Source organism: Pseudophryne corroboree, chromosome 5 (assembly GCF_028390025.1).
Source record: "Pseudophryne corroboree isolate aPseCor3 chromosome 5, aPseCor3.hap2, whole genome shotgun sequence".
In the NCBI taxonomy this organism is placed as follows: domain Eukaryota; kingdom Metazoa; phylum Chordata; class Amphibia; order Anura; family Myobatrachidae; genus Pseudophryne; species Pseudophryne corroboree.
In genome coordinates this window covers 74,227,590-74,253,183 of record NC_086448.1, presented here as the reverse complement: position 1 = coordinate 74,253,183, position 25,594 = coordinate 74,227,590, and the positions used below count along the sequence as shown (strand labels likewise).

At 48.0% G+C, this 25,594-nt stretch overlaps 2 protein-coding genes across 6 annotated transcripts in view; one reads left to right on the top strand and one right to left on the bottom strand.

The window, feature by feature from the left end:
• Positions 1 to 25,594, top strand: part of PEX1 (peroxisomal biogenesis factor 1) — a 130,702-nt gene that overhangs the window by 9,876 nt on the left and 95,232 nt on the right. For 3 of the 5 annotated variants that reach the window (XM_063921374.1, XM_063921377.1, XM_063921373.1), the window contains exon 2: positions 4,110 to 4,253. The exons of 1 other annotated variant lie outside the window; for it this stretch is intronic. In XM_063921374.1, coding sequence (XP_063777444.1) covers positions 4,110 to 4,253 — 144 coding nt within the window. Of the gene's footprint in view, positions 1 to 4,109; positions 4,254 to 24,459; positions 24,565 to 25,594 lie in introns of those variants that run through there. One more of the 5 variants, XM_063921376.1, reaches the window with a different exon arrangement.
• LOC134927214 (E3 ubiquitin-protein ligase UHRF1-like) lies at positions 20,727 to 24,440 on the bottom strand. Its single transcript, XM_063921379.1, has one exon. The coding sequence runs from the start codon at positions 24,170 to 24,172 to the stop codon at positions 21,923 to 21,925; it is 2,250 nt and encodes a 749-aa protein (XP_063777449.1). The 5' UTR covers positions 24,173 to 24,440; the 3' UTR covers positions 20,727 to 21,922.

Genomic DNA, 25,594 nt, shown 5'->3' with positions numbered 1-25,594 from the left:
CAAAATTCTTCCCCCGCTTCCTCTGAGTCCACCGCATGACGCGGGGGCTCCACAGGCGTAGCCAGGTACGGTGGGGGGCCGCCTCAAAAATTTCAGCGATCAGTGGGATCGCTCACAGGTGGATCCCTGGATCCTTCAAGTAGTATCTCAGGGGTACAAGCTGGAATTCGAGGCGTCTCCCCCCTGCCGTTTCCTCAAATCTGCCTTGCCGACAACTCCCTCAGGCAGGGAGGCTGTGCTAGAGGCAATTCACAAGCTGTATTCCCAGCAGGTGATAGTCAAGGTGCCCCTACTTCAACAAGGACGGGGTTACTATTCCACACTGTTTGTGGTACCGAAACTGGACGGTTCGGTGAGACCCATTTTAAATTTGAAATCCTTGAACACATACATAAAAAAATTCAAGTTCAAGATGGAATCGCTCAGGGCGGTTATTGCAAGCCTGGAGGAGGGGGATTACATGGTATCCCTGGACATCAAGGATGCTTACCTACATGTCCCCTTTTACCATCCTCACCAGGAGTACCTCAGATTTGGGGTACAGGATTGCCATTACCAATTCCAAACACTGCCGTTTGGACTGTCCACGGCACCGAGGGTCTTTACCAAGGTAATGGCAGAAATGATGATACTCCTTCGAAAAAAGGGAGTTTTAATTATCCCGTACTTGGACGATCTCCTTATAAAGGCAAGGTCCAAGGAGCAGTTGTTGGTCGGAGTAGCACTATCTCGGGAAGTGCTACAACCGCACGGATGGATTCTATACATTCCAAAGTCACAGCTGGTTCCTACCACACGCCTACTGTTCCTGGGGATGGTTCTGGACACAGAACAGAAAAAAGTGTTTCTCCCGCAGGAGAAAGCCAAGGAGCTGTCATCTCTAGTCAGAGACCTCCTGAAACCAAAACAGGTATCGGTGCATCACTGCACACGAGTCCTGGAAAAAATGGTAGCTTCTTACGAAGCAAAATTCCATTCGGCAGGTTCCATGCAAGAACCTTTCAGTGGGACCTCTTGGACAAGTGGTCGGGATCGCATCTTCAGATGCATCGGCTGATAACCCTGTCTCCAAGGACCAGGGTATCTCTACTGTGGTGGCTGCAGAGTGCTCATCTTCAAGAGGGCCGCAGATTCGGCATACAGGACTGGGTCCTGGTAACCACGGATGCCAGCCTTCGAGGCTGGGGGGCAGTCACACGGGGAAGAAATTTCCAAGGACTTTGGTCAAGTCAGGAGTCGTCCCTACACATAAATATTCTGGAACTGAGGGCCATTTACAATGCCCTAAGTCTGGCAAGGCCTCTGCTTCAAAACCAGCCGGTACTGATCCAATCAGACAACATCACGGCAGTTGCCCTTGTAAACTGGCAGGGCGGCACAAGAAGCAGGATGGCGATGGCAGAAGCCACAAGGATTCTCCGATGGGCGGAGAATCACGTCTTAGCACTGTCAGCAGTGTTCATTTCGGGAGTGGACAACTGGGAAGCAGACTTCCTCAGCAGACACGACCTACACCCGGGAGAGTGGGGACTTCATCCAGAAGTCTTCCAACTGTTGGTAAACCGTTGGGAAAGGCCACAGGTGGACATGATGGCGTCCCGCCTAAACATAAAACTAGATATTGCGCCAGGTCAAGGGACCCTCGGGCAATAGCTGTGGACGCTCTAGTGACACCGTGGGTGTACCAGTCGGTTTATGTATTCCCTCCTCTGCCTCTCATACCAAAGGTACTGAGAATAATAAGAAAACGAGGAGTACGAACGATACTCGTGGTTCCGGATGGGCCAAGAAGAGCTTGGTACCCAGAACTTCAAGAAATGATATCGGAGGACCCATGGCCTCTACCGCTCAGACAGGATCTGCTACAGCAGGGGCCCTGTCTGTTCCAAGACTTACCGCGGCTGCGTTTGACGGCATGGCGGTTGAATTCCGGATCCTAAAGGAAAAAGGCATTCCGGAGGAAGTCATTCCTACGCTGATAAAAGCCAGGAAAGAAGTAACCGCAAACCATTATCACCGTATTTGGCGAAAATATGTTTCGTGGTGTGAGGCCAGGAAGGCCCCAACAGAGGAATTTCAGCTGGGTCGTTTTCTGCACTTCCTACAGTCAGGAGTGACTATGGGCCTAAACTTGGGTTCCATTAAGGTCCAGATTTCGGCTCTGTCGATTTTCTTCCAGAAAGAACTGGCTTCACTGCCTGGAGTTCAGACATTTGTAAAGGGAGTGCTACATATTCAGCCCCCTTTTGTGCCTCCTGTGGCACCTTGGGATCTCAACGTGGTGTTGAGTTTCCTAAAATCACATTGGTTTGAGCCACTTAAAACTGTGGATTTGAAATATCTCACGTGGAAAATGGTCATGTTATTGGCCTTGGCTTCGGCCAGGCGTGTGTCTGAATTGGCGGCTTTGTCGTGTAAAAGCCCTTATCTGATTTTCCATATGGATAGGGCAGAATTGAGGACTCGTCCCCAGTTTCTCCCTAAGGTGGTATCAGCTTTTCACTTAAACCAACCTATTGTAGTGCCTGCGGCTACTAGGGACTTGGAAGATTCCACGTTACTGGACGTAGTCAGGGCCTTAAAAATTTATATTTCCAGGACGGCTGGAGTCAGGAAAACTGACTCGCTTTTTATCCTGTAGGCACCCAACAAAATAGGTGCTCCTGCTTCTAAGCAGACTATTGCTCGCTGAATTTGTAGCACAATTCAGCTGGAGCATTCTGCGGCTGGATTGCCGCATCCTAAATCAGTAAAAGCCCATTCCACGAGGAAAGTGGGCTCATCTTGGGCGGCTGCCCGAGGGGTCTCGGCTTTATAACTTTGCCGAGCTGCAACTTGGTCAGGGGCAAACACGTTTGCAAAATTCTACAAATTTGATACCCTGGCTGAGGAGGACCTTGAGTTCTCTCATTCGGTGCTGCAGAGTCATCCGCACTCTCCCACCCGTTTGGGAGCTTTGGTATAATCCCCATGGTCCTTACGGAGTTCCCAGCATCCACTAGGACGTCAGAGAAAATAAGATTTTACTCACCGGTAAATCTATTTCTCGTAGTCCGTAGTGGATGCTGGGCGCCCATCCCAAGTGCGGATTGTCTGCAATACTTGTATGTAGTTATTGCCTAACTAAGGGTTATTGTTGAGCCATCTGTTGAGAGGCTCAGTTATATTTCATACTGTTAACTGGGTATAGTATCACAAGTTATACGGTGTGGCTGGTATGAGTCTTACCTGGGATTCAAAATCCTTCCTTATTGTGTCAGCTCTTCCGGGCACAGTATCCTAACTGAGGCTTGGAGGAGGGTCATAGTGGGAGGAGCCAGTGCACACCAGGTAGTCTAAAAGCTTTCTTTTAGTTGTGCCCAGTCTCCTGCGGAGCCGCTATTCCCCATGGTCCTTACGGAGTTCCCAGCATCCACTACGGACTACGAGAAATAGATTTACCGGTGAGTAAAATCTTATTTTTTTAAAAATGGTGTTTATTAAAAGACCGCATACATTATATAATGGACAGCGGTTTATTCAAGTATTTACCATTTCTCAATAGCTCTAGGAATACTGTGCATTTAGGTTTTGTAGGTGACTTTCTTCTTTAAAAGGTGTCCAGCAACTTCTCCCACACACGTATGATCTCCCTCTAGTGCAGAACTGCCAGGTATATAGATCACCCTCTTTATACCACACTGGGCACTATGGCATGAAATGCAGAAACCACAGTAATACATGCCAGATTCATCAACAGCACAACTTCCAGCAGTTGTTTTTTAACTGAGTAAAGAGACTTTAAGCAAATATGTGTTTGTTAATAGCTCTAATAAGGCCTAATATATTTCACACCATGTATATGGCCAAATGGATCCTTTTTCCTCTGGATCCACTTTGAGAACACCGCAATGTGCGGTGCCTCAGTGTCTCTCCATAGGGATAAATCCCGGTGAGCCTCTGTTCATCTGTCAAACATGGAACAGCGGAGAGGAACAATTGGAAAATATGGAAACCGGTATAGAAGACATTTTCTTGCCTCTGTAACATTGCATTAAAAAGAGAAAAGGCTGAAGTTACCAAGCATTTCAATACGTAATGACAGGTTATTTTATCACCTTATTATACAGGCACACGCAGTGGAGCTGTCATGGGGAGAGCAGCCGATATATCTTGGTTGGATGGAGACTCGAGGCAGGAGCAGCTCAGATTATACTATTGTGGAGCTGAACAGGCAGCTGGGAGAGAAACTAGGCCTTGGTGATGGGCAGCAGGTACTCTGGCAGTTTCTCACTATCTGAAACATGGTAGTTTGTGTGTTCAGCGTTTGGTTACAAGCACGGGTAGAAAGGTGCATTCAGCGGCTAGGCTTCCAAAGCTGGCCACGCAAGGTATAGCTGACTGAGCAGATTTTTGGTCATCTGCTATCCTGTAGCTGGGAGTACAAAGGGTGCAGTCTCAGCTGGCTTAGTGTAATGTAATCTGATCACCCAGCCCCACACCTAAACTGCTAAATCAGTATAATTTGGCCTTTCTGTGATCACATTGCCGCCAATGCATCTAAAAATCTAGATTGCACCCTGTATTGTCAGTTTAAGCCATATACAATTGGTTCTCTGATTACATTTACCCCTACCCCCACCGTTCAAACACTTAATAGATATTTTGCTGCTTTACAGAATTCATGAGACCTATAACAACTTTTTACTAAAGAACTTTTTGCTATAGGAAAAATAAGATTTTAAACCTACCGGTAAATCTTTCTGCTAGTCCGTAGAGGATGCTGGGGACTCTGTAAGGACCATGGGGTATAGACGGGCTCCGCAGGAGACATGGGCACCTATAAAGAAGTTTTAGTATGGGTGTGCACTGGCTCCTCCCTCTATGCCCCTCCTCCATACCTCAGTTCGAGAACTGTGCCCAGAGGAGACTGACAGTACGAGGAAAGGATTTTGTTAATCTAAGGGCAAGATTCATACCAGCCCACACCAATCATACCATATAACCTGGAATACCCAAAGCTAGTTAACAGTATGAACAAAAACAGCATCGGTCCAAGACCGATTCCAACTGTAACATAACCCTTATGTAAGCAATAACTATATACAAGTCTTGCAGATCTTCCGCACTGGGACGAGCGCCCAGCATCCTCTACGGCAGGCATTCCCAACCACGGTCCTCAAGGCACACCAACAGTGCAGGTTTTAGTGATATCCAGGCTTCAGCACAGGTGACTTAATTAGTACCTCAGTTATTTTTATTTAACCATCTGTGCTGCAGCCTGGATATCACTAAAACCTGCACTGTTGGTGTGCCTTGAGGACCGTGGTTGGGAATGTCTGCTCTACGGACTAGGAGAAAAAGATTTACCGGTAGGTTTAAAATCTTATTTTCTCTTACGTCCTAGAGGATGCTGGGGACTCCGTAAGGACCATGGGGATTATACCAAAGCTCCCAATCGGGCGGGAGAGTGCGGATGACTCTGTAGCACCGACTGAGCAAATGCTAGGTCCTCATCAGCCAGGGTATCAAACTTGTAGAATTTAGCAAAAGTATTTGAACCCGACCAAGTCGCCGCTCGGCAGCGCTGTAGTGCCGAGACGCCTCAGGCAGCCGACCAAGAAGAGCCCACCTTCCTAGTGGAATGGGCCTTTACTGAATGTGGTAACGGCAATCCAGCCGTAACATAAGCCTGCTGAATCGTGTTACAGATCCAGCGAGCAATAGTCTGCTTTGAAGCAGGTGCGCCAATCTTGTTGGCTGCATACAGGACAAACAGAGCCTCTTTTCCTAATTTTAGCCATCCTGGCTACATAAATCTTTAAGGCCCTGACTACATCCAGGGACATGGAATCCTCCAAGTCACTCGTAGCCACAGGCACCACGATAGGTTGGTTCATATGAAATGAAGACACCACCTTAGGTAAAAATTGAGGACGAGTCCTCAACTCTGCTCTATCCACATGAAAAATCAAGTAGGGGCTCTTGTGTGACAATGCCGCCAATTCAGACACCCGCCTTGCCGAAGCTAAGGCCAATAACATGACCACCTTCCAGGTGAGAAATTTCAACTCAACCGTTTTAAGGGGTTCAAACCAGTGTGACTTAAGGAACTGTAACACCACGTTCAGGTCCCATGGCGCCACAAAAGGAGGCTGGATGTGTAGCACTCCCTTCACAAAAGTCTGGACTTCTGGAAGAGAAGCCAATTCCTTCTGAAAGAATATCGATAAGGCCGAAATCTGTACCTTAACAGAGCCTAACTTCAGGCCCATATCCACTCCTGTCTGTAGAAAGTGGAGAAAACGGCCCAGGTGGAAATCTTCCGTAGGAGCATTCTTGGCTTCACACCAAGATACATACTTCCTCCAGATACGGTGATAATGTTTCGCCGTCACCTCCTTCCTAGCCTTTATTAGAGTAGGTATGACCTCCTCCGGAATACCCTTCTCAGCTAGGATCTGGCGTTCAACCGCCATGCCGTCAGACGTAACCGTGGTAAGTCTTGGAACGTGCAGGGTCCCTGCTGTAACAGGTCCTCCCTTAGCGGAAGAGGCCAAGGATCTTCTGCGAGCATCTACTGAAGATCAGAGTACCAGGCCCTTCGAGGCCAGTCTGGAACAATGAGTATTGTCTGTACTCTTTTCCGTCTTATGATCCTCAACACCTTTGTGATGAGAGGCAGAGGAGGAAACACATAGACCGACTGGAACACCCATGGCGTTACCAGAGCCTCTCCTGCTATTGCCTGAGGGTCCCGGGACCTGGCACAGTACCTCCGAAGCTTCTTGTTGAGGCGTGACGCCATCATGTCTATTTGAGGAACTCCCCAGAGACCCGTTATCTCTGTAAAGACTTCTTGAGGAAGTCCCCACTCTCCTGGATGGAGATCGTGTCTGCTGAGGAAGTCTGCTTCCCAGTTGTCCACTCCCGAAATGAAGACAGCTGACAGAACGCTTACGTGATTTTCCGCCCAGCGAAGAATCCTGGTGGCTTCCGCCATCGCGACTCTGCTCCTTGTCCCGCCTTGGCGGTTCACATGAGCCACGGCTGTGACATTGTCTGATTGAATCAGAACCGGTAGGTTGCGAAGAAGACCCTCCGCTTGTCGAAGGCCGTTGTATATGGCCCTTAATTCCAGCACGTTGATGTGCAGACAAGACTCCTGGCTTGACCATAGTCCTTGAAAGTTTCTTTCTTGGGTGACTGTCCCCATCCTCGGAGGCTCGCGTCCGTGGTTACCAGAACCCTGTCCTGAATGCCGAACCTGCGACCCTCTAGAAGGTGAGCACTTTGCAGCCACCATAGGAGAGACACCCTGGCCCTGGGGGACAGTGTTATTTTCTGATGTATTTGTAGATGGGACCCGGACCACTTGTCCAGAAGGTCCCATTGAAACGTCCTCGCATGGAACCTGCCGAAGGGAATGGCCTCGTAGGCTGCCACCATTTTCCCCAGAACTCGAGTGCATTGATGAACTGACACTCTTTTTGGCTTTAGCAGGTCTCTGACCATGTTCTGGAGGTCCTGGGCTTTTTCCAACGGGAAAAAAACCTTCTTTCTTCCCGTGTCTAGTATCATGCCTAGGAACGATAGTCGAGTTGTTGGAACCAACTGTGACTTTGGCAGATTGAGAATCCAACCGTGTTGCTGGAGCACTCTCAAGAGAGTGACACGTTCTTCAGTAATCGATCTTTTAATCTCGCCTTTATCAGGAGATCGTCCAAGTATGGGATAATTGTGACTCCTTGCCTGCGCAGGATCACCATCATTTCCGCCATTATCTTAGTGAAAATCCTCGGGGCTGTTGAAAACCCAAACGGCAACGTCTGAAACTGGAAATTACAATCTTGTACCGCGAATCTCAGGTACTCCTGATGAGCGGGATATATGGGTACATGAAGGTAAGCATCCTTCATGTCCAGTGACACCATAAAATCCCCCCCCCTTCCAGGCTGGCTATTACAGCTCGGAGTGATTCCATCTTGAATTTGAAAGGTTTCAAGTACAGATTTAGGGATTTTAGATTTAAAATGGGCCTGACCGAACCATCCGGCTTCGGGACCACAAAGAGGGTCGAATAGTACCCTTTTCCCTGTTGGCTCAGGGGAACCCCTATAATCACTTGCTGTTGACACAGCGTTTGAATTGCAGCTAACACTACTTCCCGCTCTGGGGTAGAAGCTGGTAAGGCCGACTTGAAAAATCGGCGTGGGGGCACCTCTTCGAAGGCGAAGGCGTGCCCCCACCGGTGCGGACTCCCACAGGGGACCCCCAGCGTCATGCGGTGGATTTTGTAGAGGCCGGGGAGGACTTCTGTTCATGGGAACCCGCCGCGGCAGGTGTTCTTTTCCCTCTACCCTTACCTCTGGCAAGGAAGGAGGAGCCCCGACCTCTTCTGGGCTTTTGCGACCGAAAGGACTGCATCTGATACTGTGGAGTTTTCTTTTGCTGTTGGGGAACAAAAGGTAGATTTACCTGCGGTAGCTGTGGAAACCAGGTCCGCGAGCCCATCCCCAAACACCACATCGCCCTTATAGGGTAAAACCTCCATATACTTTTTTGAATCCGCATCACCCATCCATTGGCGGGTCCATAAGGATCGTCTCGCTGAAATAGCCATGGCATTGGCTCTGGAACCCAACAATCCAATGTCTCTCTTTGAGCGTCTCTCATATATAAGACTGCGTCTTTAATATGTGCTAAAGTTAGCAAAATAGTATCCCTATCTAGGGTATATCAAGGTCAGCTGACAGGGTATCTGTCCAAGCTGCAACTGCACTACATACCCATGCCGACGCAATTGCCGGTCTAAGTAAAGTACCAGTATGTGTATAAATAGACTTTAATGTAGTCTCCTGCCTGCGGTCCGCAGGGTCCTTGAGGGACGCTGTATCTGGAGACTGCAGCGCCACCTTCTTGGACAGGCGTGTTAGAGCCTTGTCCACTATGGGAGAGGATTCCCAACGTGCCCTGTCCTGTGTAGGGAAAGGGTACGCCATAAGAACCCTTTTGGGAATATGCAGTCTCTTATTTGAAAAAGCTTGGGAATCTCCTGATAACTCATTAAGTTCATGAGTTGGAGGAAAGTTTACCACAGGTTTCTTTTCCTTATACATGCGCACCCTCGTGTCGGGAACAGAGGGGTCGTCTGTGATATGCAAAACATCTTTAATTGCAATAATCATATACTGAATAGTGTTTGCCACCCTAGGGTGCAATCTAGCATCATCATAGTCGACACTGGAATCAGAGTCCGTGTCGGTATCTGTGTCCACAATTTGTGACAAGGGACGCTTTTGAGACCCTGACGGGCCCTGTGAGTCGGTCCAGTCCGTGGATTGACCCCCTGATGTCTCCCTGGATTCGGCTTTGTCTAGCCTCTTATGCAATGATGCTACACTTGCATTTAACATATGCCACATATCCATCCATTCCTGAGTCTGCACTACCGCCAGGGACACACCACTCATCTCCTCCTTTGATAAGCCTTCTGCTTCAGACATGCCGACACACGTACCGACCCCCCACACACACAGGGATATAACTAAACGGGGACAATTCCCCAACCAGGCCCTTTGGAGAGACAGAGAGAGTATGCCACACACCCAGCGCCAAACTGACACTGGAAAACCCAGATAGCGCTTTTATATATAATGCCATTCCCACTCACTTCGCTTGAAATGTGCCCCCCCTCCTCTTTTTTCAGGCCTCTGATGCGTTCAGCAGGGGAGAGTCCGGGGGGCCAGCGTTCTCTGCAGTTTCTGTGGAGAAAATGGGGCTGGTTAGTGCTGAGGGATCAAGCCCCGCCCCCTCCAGCGGCGGGCTTCGGTCCCGCTTCAATATCATAAAAATGGCGGGGGATCGCCTATTTGCTGCCTCCGCAGCCTAATATATATATTTGTGCCAAAAACGAGGTTTATTACTGCCCAGGGCGCCCCCTCCCTGCGCCTTTGTGTTGTGTGGGAGCAATGGCGCGCAGCGTTACCGCTGCGCGCTTACCTCATGAAGATCTGAAGTCTTCTTTTCTTCTCATACTCACCCGGCTTCTATCTTCCGGCTGTGCGAGGAGGACGGCGGCGCGGCTCCGGGACGAACCCCAGGGTGAGACCTGTGTTCCGACTCCCTCTGGAGCTAATGGTGTCCAGTAGCCTAAGAAGCAGATCCTATCATTTAAGTAGGTCTGTTTCTCTCTCCTCAGTCCCACAACGCAGGGAGTTTGTTGCCAGCAGTGCTCCCTGAAAATAAAAAAAACCTAACAATTCTTTTACACAGAAAACTCAGGAGAGCTCCCTGTAATGCACCCCATCTCCTCTGGGCACAAGATCTGAGGTCTGGAGGAGGGGCATAGAGGGAGGAGCCAGTGCACACCCATACTAAAAGTTCTTTATAGGTGCCCATGTCTCCTGCAGAGCCCGTCTATACCCCATGGTCCTTACAGAGTCCCCAGCATCCTCTAGGACGTAAGAGAAATATCAAACAGTCTACTCTTTAAATTGTAGCTTGGAGTAATATATTTGAAGAGATTGTCCACTATCATAACTTTTATCAGAGTGTGCACACCCTCCTGCAACTTGGACTTGATACATAGCCTGAGCTTTCCGACTCTGTACTGTGTAACCATGGTTCTTTTTGATTGTCCTAGAATATAACAAAACAGCTGTTTGCTTCTGCCTCCAATGCAGAGGAATGGACCACTATAGGCACAGACAACAAAAATAAACAGCTTAATAGAGGTATCACACGAAGGCCCAGATTTATTAAGCCTTGGAGAGTGATAAATTGCACCGTGATAAAGTACCAACCAATCAGCTCTTACCTGTCATTTTTCAAACACATCCTGTAACATGGCAGTTAGGAGCTGGTTGGCTGGTACTTTATCACCATGCACTTCATCACCCTCCAAGGCTTGATAAATCTGGGCCTAAAGTAATATGATTAGGGAAACTTGCAGAAGACCATGCACAAACCAATTTATCTAAATGGTGGACAATGCTGTTTAATATGGGCTGGTAAACTTTATGGAAATTAAAAAAAAAAAAAAAAAAAAAAAAGCCAAAAAACTGATCTTTAGAATCCAAAGCAGAAATGGGTGGATCATCTGTGTACAAAAATAGCTTGTGTTTGAGTCTACCAGGGGCAATTAAGTGCACTGCTATGGTACCCCTTAAAATAAGAATTTACTTACCGATAATTCTATTTCTCGGAGTCCGTAGTGGATGCTGGGGTTCCTGAAAGGACCATGGGGAATAGCGGCTCCGCAGGAGACAGGGCACAAAAGTAAAGCTTTCCGATCAGGTGGTGTGCACTGGCTCCTCCCCCTATGACCCTCCTCCAAGCCAGTTAGGTACTGTGCCCGGACGAGCGTACACAATAAGGGAGGAATTTTGAATCCCGGGTAAGACTCATACCAGCCACACCAATCACACCGTACAACTTGTGATCTAAACCCAGTTAACAGTATGATAACAGCGGAGCCTCTGAAAAGATGGCTCACAACAATAATAACCCGATTTTTGTAACTATGTACAAGTATTGCAGATAATCCGCACTTGGGATGGGCGCCCAGCATCCACTACGGACTCCGAGAAATAGAATTATCGGTAAGTAAATTCTTATTTTCTCTATCGTCCTAGTGGATGCTGGGGTTCCTGAAAGGACCATGGGGATTATACCAAAGCTCCCAAACGGGCGGGAGAGTGCGGATGACTCTGCAGCACCGAATGAGAGAACTCCAGGTCCTCCTTAGCCAGGGTATCAAATTTGTAGAATTTAGCAAACGTGTTTGCCCCTGACCAAGTAGCTGCTCGGCAAAGTTGTAAAGCCGAGACCCCTCGGGCAGCCGCCCAAGATGAGCCCACCTTCCTTGTGGAATGGGCATTTACATATTTTGGCTGTGGCAGGCCTGCCACAGAATGTGCAAGCTGAATTGTATTACACATCCAACTAGCAATAGTCTGCTTAGAAGCAAGAGCACCCAGTTTGTTGGGTGCATACAGGATAACAGCAAGTCAGTTTTCCTGACTCCAGCCGTCCTGGAACATATTTTCAGGGCCCTGACAACATCTAGCAACTTGGAGTCCTCCAAGTCCCTAGTAGGTGCAAGGCACCACAATAAGCTGGTTCAGGTGAAACACTGACACCACCTTAGGGAGAGAACTGGGGACGCGTCCGCAGCTCTGCCCTGTCCGAATGGACAAACAGATATGGGCTTTTTTGAGAAAAAACCACCAATTTGACACTCGCCTGGTCCAGGCCAGGGCCAAGAGCATGGTCACTTTTCATGTGAGATGCTTCAAATCCACAGATTTGACTGGTTTTAAACCAATGTGATTTGAGGAATCCCAGAACTACGTTGAGATCCCACAGTGCCACTGGAGGCACAAAAGGGGGTTGTATATGCAATACTCCCTTGACAAACTTCTGGACTTCAGGAACTGAAGCCAATTCTTTCTGGAAGAAAATCGACAGGGCCGAAATTTGAACCTTAATGGACCCCAATTTGAGGCCCATAGACACTCCTGTTTGCAGGAAATGCAGGAAACGACCGAGTTGAAATTTCTTTGTGGGGCCTTCCTGGCCTCACACCACGCAACATATTTTCGCCACATGTGGTGATAATGTTGTGCGGTCACCTCCTTTCTGGCTTTGACCAGGGTAGGAATGACCTCTTCCGGAATGCCTTTTTCCCTTAGGATCCGGCTTTCCACCGCCATGCCGACAAACGCAGCTGCGGTAAGTCTTGGAACAGACATGGTACTTGCTGAAGCAAGTCCCTTCTTAGCGGCAGAGGCCATAAGACCTCTGTAAGCATCTCTTGAAGTTCCGGGTACCAAGTCCTTCTTGGCCAATCCGGAGCCATGAGTATAGTTCTTACTCCTCTACGTCTTATAATTCTCAGCACCTTAGGTATGAGAAGCAGAGGAGGGAACACATACACCGACAGGTACACCCACGGTGTTACCAGAACGTCCACAGCTATTGCCTGAGGGTCTCTTGACCTGGCGCAATACCTGTCCCGTTTTTTGTTCAGACGGGACGCCATCATGTCCACCTTTGGTATTTCCCAACGGTTTACAATCATGTGGAAAAAACTTCCCGATGAAGTTTCCACTCTCCCGGGTGGAGGTCGTGCCTGCTGAGGAAGTCTGCTTCCCAGTTTCCATTCCCGGGATGAAACACTGCTGACAGTGCTATCACATGATTTTCCGCCCAGCGAAAAGTCCTTGCAGTTTTTGCCATTGCCCTCCTGCTTCTTGTGTCGCCCTGTCTGTTTACGTGGGCGACTGCCGTGATGTTTTTCCCACTGGATCAATACCGGCTGACCTTGAAGCAGAGGTCTTGCTAAGCTTAGAGCATTATAAATTTACCCTTAGCTCCAGTATATTTATGTGGAGAAAAGTCTCCAGACTTGATCACACTCCCTGGAAATTTTTTCCTTGTGTGACTGCTCCCCAGCCTCTCGGGCTGGGCTCCGTGGTCACCAGCATCCAATCCTGAATGCCGAATCTGCGGCCCTCTAGAAGATGAGCACTCTCTAACCACCACAGGAGAGACACCCTTGTCCTTGGATATAGAGTTATCCGCTGATGCATCTGAAGATGCGATCCGGACCATTTGTCCAGCAGATCCCACTGAAAAGTTCTTGCGTGAAATCTGCCGAATGGAATTGCTTCGTAGGAAGCCACCATTTTTACCAGGACCCTTGTGCAATGATGCACTGTTTTTAGGAGGTTCCTGACTAGCTCGGATAACTCCCTGGCTTTCTCTTCCGGGAGAAACACCTTTTTCTGGACTGTGTCCAGAATCATCCCTAGGCACAGCAGACGTGTCGTCGGGATCAGCTGCGATTTTGGAATATTTAGAATCCACCCGTGCTGTTGTAGCAGTATCCGAGATAGTGCTACTCCGACCTCCAACTGTTCCCTGGACTATGCCCTTATCAGGAGATCGTCCAAGTAAGGGATAATTAAGACGCCTTTTCTTCGAAGAAGAATCATCATTTCGGCCATTACCTTGGTAAAGACCCGGGGTGCCGTGGACAATCCAAACGGCAGCGTCTGAAACTGATAGTGACAGTTCTGCACCACGAACCTGAGGTACCCTTAGTGAGAAGGGCAAATTTGGGACATAGAGGTAAGCATCCCTGATGTCCCGGGACACTATATAGTCCCCTTCTTCCTGGTTCGTTATCACTGCTCTGAGTGACTCCATCTTGATTTGAACCTTTGTAAGTGTTCAAAAATTTTTTTAGAATAAGTCTCACCTAGCCTTCTGGCTTCAGTACCACAATATAGTGTGGAATAATACCCCTTTTCTTGTAGTAGGAGGGGTAATTTAATTATCACCTGCTGGGAATACAGCTTGTGAATTTTTTCCCATACTGCCTCCTTGTCGGAGGGAGACCTTGGTAAAGCAGACTTCAGGAGCCTGCGAAGGGGAAACGTCTCGACATTCCAATCTGTACCCCTGGGATACTACTTGTAGGATCCAGGGGTCCTGTACGGTCTCAGCGCCATGCTGAGAACTTGTCAGAAGCGGTGGAACGCTTCTGTTCCTGGGAATGGGCTGCCTGCTGCAGTCTTCTTCCCTTTCCTCTATCCCTGGGCAGATATGATCTTATAGGGACGAAAGGACTGAGGCTGAAAAGACGGTGTCTTTTTCTGCAGAGATGTGACTTAGGGTAAAAACGGCGGATTTTCCAGCAGTTGCCGTGGCCACCAGGTCCGATGGACCGACCCCAAATAACTCCTTCCTTTATACGGCAATACACCTTTGTGCCGTTTGGAATCTGCATCACCTGACCACTGTCGTGTCCATAACATCTTCTGGCAGATATGGACATCGCATTTACTCTTGATGCCAGAGTGCAAATATCCCTCTGTGCATCTCGCATATATAGAAATGCATCCTTTAAATGCTCTATAGTCAATAAAATACTGTCCCTGTCAAGGGTATCAATATTTTTAGTCAGGGAATCCAACCAAGCCACCCCAGCTCTGCACATCCAGGCTGAGGCGATCGCTGGTCGCAGTATAACACCAGTATGTGTGTATATACTTTTTATGATATTTTCCAGCCTCCTGTCAGCTGGTCCTTGAGGACAGCCCTATCTATAGACGGTACCGCCACTTGTTTTGATAAGCGTGTGAGCGCCTTATCCACCCTAAGGGGTGTTTCCCAACGCGCCCTAACTTCTGGCGGGAAAGGGTATACCGCCCATAATTTTCTATCGGGGGGAACCCACGCATCATCACACACTTTATTTAATTTATCCGATTCAGGAAAAACTACGGTAGTTTTTTCACATCCCACATAATACCCTCTTTTGTGGTACTTGTAGTATCAGAAATATGTAACACCTCCTTCATTGCCTTCAACGTGTGGCCCTAATAAGGAATACGTTTGTTTATTCACCGTCGACACTGGATTCAGTGTCCCTGTCTGTGTCGACCGACTAAAGTAAACGGGCGTTTTAAAACCCCTGACGGTGTTTTTGAGACGTCTGGACCGGTACTAATTGTTTGTCGGCCGTCTCATGTCGTCAACCGACCTTGCAGCGTGTTGACATTATCACGTAATTCCCTAAATAAGCCATCCATTCCGGTGTCGACTCCCTAGAGAGTGACATCACCATTACAGGCAATTGCTCCGCCTCCTCACCAACATCGTCCTCATACATGTCGACACACACGTACCGACACACAGCACACACACAGGGAATGCTCTGATAGAGGACAGGACCCACTAGCCCTTTGGAGAGACAGAGGGAGAGTTTACCAGCACACACCAAAAACGCTATAATTATATAGGGACAACCTTATATAAGTGTTTTCCCTTATAGCATCTTTTTTATATATTTCTAACGCCAAATTAGTGCCCCCCCTCTCTGTTTTAACCCTGTTTCTGTAGTGCAGTGCAGGGGAGAGCCTGGGAGCCTTCCCTCCAGCCTTTCTGTGAGGGAAAATGGCGCTGTGTGCTGAGGAGATAGGCCCCGCCCCTTTTTCGGCGGCCTCGTCTCCCGCTCTTAACGGATTCTGGCAGGGGTTAAATATCTCCATATAGCCTCCGGAGGCTATATGTGAGGTATTTTTAGCCAAAATAGGTATTCATTTGCCTCCCAGGGCGCCCCTCTCCCAGCGCCCTGCACCCTCAGTGACTGCCGTGTGAAGTGTGCTGAGAGGAAAATGGCGCACAGCTGCAGTGCTGTGCGCTACCTTTAGAAGACTGAGGAGTCTTCTGCCGCCGATTCTGGACCTCTTCTTACTTCAGCATCTGCAAGGGGGCCGGCGGCAAGGCTCCGGTGACCATCCAGGCTGTACCTGTGATCGTCCCTCTGGAGCTGATGTCCAGTAGCCAAGAAGCCAATCCATCCTGCACGCAGGTGAGTTCACTTCTTCTCCCCTAAGTCCCTCGTTGCAGTGATCCTGTTGCCAGCAGGACTCACTGTAAAATAAAAAACCTAAGCTAAACTTTCTAAGCAGCTCTTTAGGAGAGCCACCTAGATTGCACCCTTCTCGGCCGGGCACAAAAATCTAACTGGCTTGGAGGAGGGTCATAGGGGGAGGAGCCAGTGCACACCACCTGATCGGAAAGCTTTACTTTTGTGCCCTGTCTCCTGCGGAGCCGCTATTCCCCATGGTCCTTTCAGGAACCCCAGCATCCACTAGGACGATAGAGAAATCATGTATTTTCATACACACCGCTGGCTGAAATAAGCGCGTCTCCCCATGCACGCTCAGCACACGCCGTGGTGTGTTGAGCCGGGGGAGAAATGTGTGCTGAGAGAATCCGCTCAGCACACATCTCTCCCCAGATCTGCCCGTGAATACGGGCCTTAAGAGTGCTGTTTCTGGCGTCCCAGAGGCACAGCACAGACATTGCCGGCAATTGAATCACCCAGCAATACCTGTAGTACCTCACTCACAACGAAGGAGTTGTAAACATGCAGCTTAGTGTACAGTGCCATCTACAATACAGTACCCAGAAGTGCAGCTGAGGGAAAGTTATTTAGGGTTTTAATGTCTGTGTAGACCACTAACCAGTCAGTTGCAGCGTTAGTTTGTAACAATAACTTTGATAGAAGCAATGGTAACAGCCATGCTGCCGTATTACGGGATGCGGTTATGTGACAGACCACATCGAGGACACCGGTATACTGAACTCTGAATAGCCTGCCCGTCAGCATGCCGACCAACAGGGACTATTCCTACACCCATCGTGTGGGAACATAACCTGTTGCGAGTGCAACGAACCCGCTGCATGGCTTGGTGTAAACTCACTTTTTTACTTGCCTACAAGTGAATCAAGCATGTATCTCCTATATTATGGATACAACCGGAGCAATACAACTACTCTAGTCTAACGTACCTGCACAGATCTTTCAGACCATTAACCACTTGCCTGGCTTGGTCGCATCAGATGCAACTATGCCTGCAAGTTCTTTACTGACCAGGTCGCACAGGATGCGACCAGCCAGATAAACACTGTTAGCAGCAGCAGGGAAACTTCCTCCGCTGCTGCCTCGCCAACTGATTGGCGTGCTGCCAATCAATGCTGATCGGTCAGCACAGCAGGATCCCCCACTTCCAGCGGCTGCTGGTAAGTGTAAACCAACCCCCCCCCCCCCAAGCTACTCCCTGTGTACCTAGCAGCTGTCCGGGGTGTAAAAAATAAAGTCGCAATGTTAAAAATAAATTTTCTTTTTAACTAAAATCATTTTGGATAGGGTTAAATTCATGTTCACCTAATTCACTAATATAAAAAAAATTAAAAAAAAAACACATTTCTTAGTTTTGGGTGAAAAAAATTCAGTTAAGTGGTTAATAAGGCATAATATAAGTGTGGTGCTTTCTTCTGCCATATTCAGTCATAGCAATATTTATACAGGTATATCATTTTTTATATGTATTTTTGTCTAGTCATGCTAAAACACAACAAATGCAGGTCATTAACCATTTCTTAGCACTAAGCATAAGGACACTAAAGAGCAGTGGGATACATTACTTACCCCATCGTTTCTCAAACAGTCCATGTTTACCAGGTCTCCTCAGAATTACATGTGAAATATTTTTTATACTATCAGTACATTTGTGCACCTGCTACGTGACCTGGAAAATGTCAGCTGTTTTGGGGTCCTGAGTATTGAGTTTGAGAACAGTGCCTTACCCCATAAAGGCAAAGAAAAGCCTTTTACTACTGTGTCTTGTGTTATCTCCTCTACTTGTTGGGGTATTCCCTCCCTGTGTTTAAACCTGAATGGTTTCTCCCATTGTTGTGCCGCAGTGATAGTTTCCCTCTCTGTATCAGTCAGTTCGTTGTATGGTCACAACTTGTTGCGTACAGTGGAAGTGAAGCCAGTGGAGGGCACAGGACTGGACAGTGAGGTTTTGACTTGGTAATTGGTGAAAGGATGAAGCAGTGTTGCTCTCAAATGTGGCCATGCTGTCTGTGTTGCCATCACTTTCTTGTTAATCCTCCAACCAATACATCAGACAGGTCATTCATTAAAGTCCCAGTTGGAGGATTACTAAGCAACTGTGAAGAGTAGGAAATTGGTATATAATGCAAAGAGTGTTATCTAATAAAGTGCTCTGTATATGCCTTCAGAAGCAACAGCACAGCCACCTTATTGCTGTAGTTGTGTTGGCTATGCAACAAAAACTTTTAAATATAAAAAATATCCTATACCCTGCCCTCATTTCCCTACTACCTAAGGCCTCATAATTGAGTCCTACTAGTTGTATGAACCTAGTTTTCTGGATATATTTAAAAAAAATTTATTGGGAGGAAAACATCCTGATAAAACAGGGACTGGGAACCCTCGGTCCTCCAGCTGTTGTTGAACTACACATCCCAGCATGCCCTGCAACAGTTTTAGCATGGCCAAATAGCAAAACTGTAGTAGGGCATGCTGGTCTGTGTAGTTCAACAACAGCTGGGGGGCCGAATGTTCCCCATCCCTGCGATAGTCATGGTTCTAACAGCCAAATTAAATTCGACAGAAGCAATGTGCCATTCCGGAATGGCACATGACATTCTGCCAGCAACGCAAGTTTGGTGTGAGGGAAAACTTGCACTGTCGGCACGACCGTAGGTCCCCCAGCTGCGGCGCAAAGTGCTGGATTGAGTTCCCCCCTTAGACAGTAAATATAATTGAAATATCAAATAAAAAAGGGGTAAATTGTACTGTGCAGAAAGCATACATAATCGGGCACTTACGGTAATTGTGATAAAAATTTCCCCTCACACCTCTGGGAAATTAATTTTTAAACAAAAACATTTTTATCATAGAAATGCCAATATTTCACATAGGAAGAAATCAGCTTACGCATAGGTTTTCTAAAGCATTGAGACAAACTGTTACAGGTGGGGATTACTTTACATCAGGGGTGGCCAACCAGTCACAGGCAGAGTCAGAAAAGATCTGTAGTCAAGGGTAAGAGTCTATCATGCTCATGCAGAAATGGGGGTGTGGCATAGTTGCCACAAAGCCACACCCCATTTTTGTGCACACACCTTTCGGTATGATGTTTGTAGGAGTATGTCCTTGGGATCTATTCAATTCGGCAACAGATGAATAGCACCGGGAATTAGCTCCCAACGCTATTCAATTCAGCTAAAGTTAAGTCGGCGAATGCCCGTTCTCGCCGACTTAACCGGTAGTTTTGTCAGGAGAACGAGCATTTTCCGACTTAACTACCCGCGGCGATGCTGATTCCCGACAGAATCAGCCTCGCGGCAGCTCTTTTGCCAGTTTTCTTCCCCCGGGGGTGAGAGAAGAATTCCCGACAATTGCGGATAACTAGTAGCTGAATTGAATAGCGTCGGGAGCTAATTCCTGGCGCTATTAATCTGTTGCCGAATTTAAATCGACCCCCTTGTCATAACCCCGTTTTTAGTCATGTTGTACAGTGCCACATACAAATAATGACTCCGTACAATGCCACATACATATAAAAATGCCAAAAAATGGGTGCCTCCACAGTGTCAAATACAGATATGCCCACAGTGCCAGATACACGTCCCCCAGTGCTGCTGCTATGCTGTTTGTGAGGGAAGAGCGCAGCGTATATCTCCTGCCCCTCAGTCTCCGGCGGCATTGTGTCCAGTTAGGCGCTGGTCCATGAGCCAATCAGAGCTCGCGGACCGGCAGCTAAGACTCCTGATTGGCTCACGGGCCGGCAGCGGGAGGCAGGACTCGAGCTCATGAGCTGCATGCGTTAGAAAGCGCGCGGGTTGGCCACTGCTGCTTTACATGATAGCAGCAGGTAGAAAGGGACTTCTGCCAAGTAAAGGAGACATCACTGCTTTATTTGTAGCTCCATTTCAGAACAGCACACTTGGCAAAGCATACTGTTATATAACACTACTATCCTGCTGAAGTGAGCACTAGGAGCAGCACACGTTCGCATACATCCATCCTCCATGTCAGTGTGACTTACCAGGGGCAGGGGACTTAAACATGAAATATTGCTGTTAGATATTTGGTATGTAGTAGGAGCACACCAATTGTCATCAAGTCCTAACTGCAGTCACCAAACAATGGGGCAGATGTATTAAGCCTGGAGAAGCGCAAGGTGGTAACGCACCAGCCAATCAGCTCCAATATGTAAATTGACAGGAGCAGACTGACTGGTGCGTTATGACTTCTCCAGGCTTAATACATCTGCCCCAATGTAATATAAAAGGGGGAGGCGTATTTTTCACTTCCTAGGGCTAGGTACATTTTAAATTTTTTTGACCAGTTTTGGATTACCAAAAAGATAACATTTATTTAAAGGTTATGAATGTCACTTTTTCCAGTATTTCAAGAAACACACAACAATCTTGAATTGGTTAAGATCACATGAAAATAGTGAAGGAATACCAAAAAAAACTGGAAGGCACAAATAATTTCACAATGGAAGCTTAAGGATCAACTTGTAATGGAAATAAGAAGCACATTACTTCCGTTGCATAGTGTAGTGACCTCTGACATTCTATAGGGGGGGGGGGGGGGGACATCCTCTGCACCTCTCACCCACAAAAACACCAATAGCTGAATTATAGTAGTTGCTGTGCAAGGAGCTGCAGCCACGCAATAGCCCATCCATCTATAGAGGTGTGCTCATTTTGTGCAACAGAAGAAAAACTTTATATATATTTATGCAAATACATGGAATTTCTCTTTTAAATAACAATTGTATTCAGTAGCCATTACAAGTAGAATAGGCAATACTAATTGACAAATCCTAAGTAGAAAACTGTAGTCATTTTTCTTTATTAAATTAGGACATTTACAAATATCCTAAATGTGCCATAGACAGGTAACTGGATGAAGCCACTTAATGGTGTATTGTTAAGCCATAAAACATACCCAAGATCTTAAACTAGATTAAGTGTAGACACCCTGTAACTCTCCAGCTCTGACCAAAATCCCAGCTAGCCATTGTCTTTGACCGGCTGGGTGCAGCAGCTCCAGAGCCACAAGCTTCCTGCCTTTACTGTGATGCCAGCAGTGACAAGGTGAAAAGCAGCAGCTTGAGATCTAGTAAGTGCCTTTTTACAGAACCCACTTTAAGGATAGCTCATATTCATACAGAACACAAGTTGTGGTGTAATTCTGAAAGATAATGGTTGATTTAGAAGTGTCCATGGATTGGAAATAGACATTAGACATACATTGACAATTTGCAGAACAGCATTGAAGAACAGAGCTATATAGATACGTGTCACCAAAGATGAGTTGTCAGGCTTGGTTATAGTCATTTATGAAGGACGAGAAACCGCTAAATTCTGACACCCAAATAGAGATAAAGATGGCAGGGCTTGAGAAACAAAGTAGATGGGACAAGTTTAATAAGTGTGATTGAGCGATAGTTACAATGGTGGCGGATAGATTGTTGGTTAAACTTTTCTGGTATTGTGCTAGCTACACCAGAGAAATTGTGTCTCACATTCATTACCGTCCTCTCTCATAGCCAGGGAAGAGCTGGATGAGAATGGCTTGCAGCGACTTGTTCACACACATGTTGTAGTTCTTGCCAAGGTCATATCTGCATGCAGGGCAATTGTGCACAGAGGCTTTAAAGGATCGGTCAAGGCAACTCTTGCAGATATTGTGCAGACACTCAGTGGTAATGGGCTCATACACCACCTCCTGGCAGCAGATGCACAGGAAAGTCTCTTCCACTTTGCTTATAAATTTGGGCCCTTCCTTAAGGAACGACATGACTTCATTCCACAACTTGACATTCAGCTCATCCTTTTTGATCAGAGCTTTTTGCTCTGCAGTTAGTTTGTATAATTCCACTTTGGTTTTCTTAGGGGATCCCTCCGATATCTCATCATCGTCATCATCCACCACAAACCTTTTTCTTTTTCCTTTGCTAGGATGTTCTAGCTCATCTGCATCAGCATTGTTTTCTTTTTCTCTTTCCTTATTAGCCGCAGATTCTAAGTAACCCTCTGGATACTGCATGGTGAGGCCTAGTTTCTTAATACGCTCCTTGCCCTCCTTGGACCAAGGCGCAGGTTCCTCATCATCTCTCTTGAGGAGATAGCGCCACACAAGAAAACCAGATTTTCCAGGTTCAGGCCAATACTTCACCACCTTGTATATTCCATCATATCGGTTTCCATCTTCTGGTGCATATTTGCTGTGTTTCCTCCCCTTTGCATTGCGCACAACACGCACAGGTTTACCTTTCTGCCATTCTTTAGCTTCAGCCCCCTGTTTGTCATTGATGGGAGCATTGCAGTTCAGTGCTAGAGCTCTGTTCATGTTGGTAAGCTTTTGGTCACATGACTGCTCTGCTGTACGTTTGTTACCCGAGAGGTCACGGCCACCGCTCCCAGTGTAGGTAAACTCTGTTCCATCGTCCACATCATCCTCATAACCGCCTGCCAGAACCAGGGAAAACGAACCATCATTACTTCTTCCATGGATACCCGCCACATGCGGCCTGTGCACTCCAGCCTCGCTCACTTGGACCCTGAATTTCCACATGGTGCCCACTGGTACTCCCGGTATTGGGCCATAGTGATTAGATGGAACAATCGTGCATTCTCGAGAGCGCCCCATACATGCCATGCCTTTGCCCCAGTCTCTTTGGGATGAAGAGCTGGCAGATGCCATTTTGGACTTCTTCTTGCTCTCCTTCAGCTTCTCGCCCGCTAGCACCACTTCAGTGGAATCGTTTCTACAGTCTGGGCAGTACCAGTCATCATCCTGGGGGAGTTCAGAAAGAGGGGGGTAGAGACAGTACATGTGGAAAGCCATGTCGCACTCGTCACACAGCAGCTGCTTTTCTGGGTCCTGTTTGCCCCCACATACATGGCAGGCGCATCTGCGGCATTTTGTTTTCGGGTCATCCCTGCAGTATTTGCATGCCGGGCCACTTGAGGGTTTTTGTGGGGAGCCGGCCTCAGTGGTGGCAGGAATGCCAGGCAAATCAGGGGCACCAGGCTCCTCAATCTGGAAGATCTCATCCACAAACACGATCCTGCAGTTATCCAGAGGGTCCCCAGCAGCCCCCAGGGAGAGCTTGGCATAGAGCTCTCTGCTAGTTTTGGTTTCTTTTTTCCTCAGGATCTCCGCATCGTACCAGTAGCCCCTCTCCCCTGGCTCATCCGGGTTATAATTCACCATAACCACCTGCCCCACTGCCAGCTGCTGCCACTGCAGGGTGCTCCGGGCACGGGGCCGCACGTCCTGCTCCGTCAGCTGGATCACCCCGTTCTCAGGGTAGTCCTCGTACTGGATGTGGTAGATGAAGTCCCCAGGGGTCGCCCCGTGGGTCACGGTCACCACCTCCGCCTCAAACCAGGCGCCCATGTGCAGGTCCCGGGCGTCCACCAGCTGCTTGCTCTGGTACAAGCCGAGGTCGGTGGGCTCAGAGGGGACCGGCTCCTCCTGCGGCCGCGCCTCGGGCTCCGTTTCGGACATCGCCGCCGCCTCCTCCGGCGCCGGGGCACACGCTGGGAGCTGCCGCACCATCAGCTGGACGATGTCATTCAGACTGACGCTGTAATCAAAGAGCGTGTGCCCGTCCTCCATCTGCTTTCCCCGGTAGAAGAGCCGCTGCCGCTCCATCTCCACCCCGAACGCGTCCTGGATGCGCTGCCGCAACTCCTCCACCTTGGTCAGCTTGGACAGGGAGTCAATGCGGTGAGTCTCTCGGCCGTCCATGGTGCGCACCTGGATCCACATGACGGCGGCTGTGAGGGAAAGTCTGTGTGGTGATAGTGACCCGGATGCACGGGCTCTGTGAGAACAGTGTATGTGAGGTGACCTGGCTACCGCTGTGATATTGGGCTGGCTCGGAGGTGCCGGTCGCTGTACGGACGGAGGAGGACTCCCGCTCTCTCGCCTCAGGAATTTGCGCGGTTTGTACTTTGGCGGGAAGCTCTCTCAGCCTCTGCCGCCCGCCGGTGATTGGGGGAGGTGCTGTGACGTAGAGGGAACCCCGCCCCTTTTTCTGTCAGTCAGTCACTCAGTATATACAGTAGATGCGTCGTGTCATGTCCGGCCCTCCTCACACCTCCTCCCGCTCACTGTCATCTCCCCATATACCACAGCAACACACAGCTCAGCTCACTCACGTAATTAATAGTGCTGCTGTTATCTCTTCTCAGCCACATTCTGTTTATTTTTCTGTCACGTGGGAAGTAATTAGGTGGTACACACACAGTGTATGGCATGTGCCTGGTGGCTAATAAAGGATATTGGGTAAGGTGGAGGGGTTAGCTGTGCAAAACAATGAAAACACATGTAGATTATAATACACAAATAATTTTATAGAAGCAAGATTGATTAAAAGTGAAAGCACTCGCATAAATACGCGCAGAGCATCAGATTGCACCATTTTGTCCAGTGTCCTTGTCATGCAAGCTATTACACATGGTATCCGTTCACATGGTCGACCATGTTATGGTCGACAGTCATTAGGTCGACCACTATTGGTCGACATTGACATGGACACATGGTCGACACATGAAAATGGTCGACACATGAAAGGTCGACACATGAAAAGGTCGACATGAGTTTTTTAACTTTTTTTTCTTTTGGGGAACTTTTCCATACTTTACGATCCACATGGACTACGATTGGAACGGTAAAGTGTGCCGAGCGAAGCGGTAGCGGAGCGAAGGCACCATGCCCGAAGCATGGCGAGCGAAGCGAGCCTTGCGAGGGGACGCGGTGCACTAATTGGGGTTCCCAGTCACTTTACGCAAAAAACGACAACAAAAAAAGTTAAAAAAACTAATGTCGACCTTTTCATATGTCGACCTTTCATGCGTCGACCATTTTCATGTGTCGACCATGTGTCCATGTCGACCATGTCCATGTCGACCAATAGTGGTCGACCTAATGACTGTCGACCATAACATGGTCGACCATTCATACCGGAACCATATATTTATATATATATATATATATATATATATATATATATATATATATATATATATATATATATATATATATATAGTGTTCACGCTAGGCTGTTTTAGCAGGGCGCTGCACCCTGCCCGTTTTTTTAAGGGCAAAATCCGCCCCGCCCTTCTGCCCTTTCTGCATTGCCCTGCTAAAACAGCTGGCTGCTTCCTGCCCTCCCAGCGTGTAAAGATG

Bases quoted from the DNA above. Each gene is read 5' to 3' on its own strand.
- LOC134927214 (XM_063921379.1), bottom strand. From the start codon at position 24,172: ATGTGGATCCAGGTGCGCACCATGGACGGCCGAGAGACTCACCGCATT.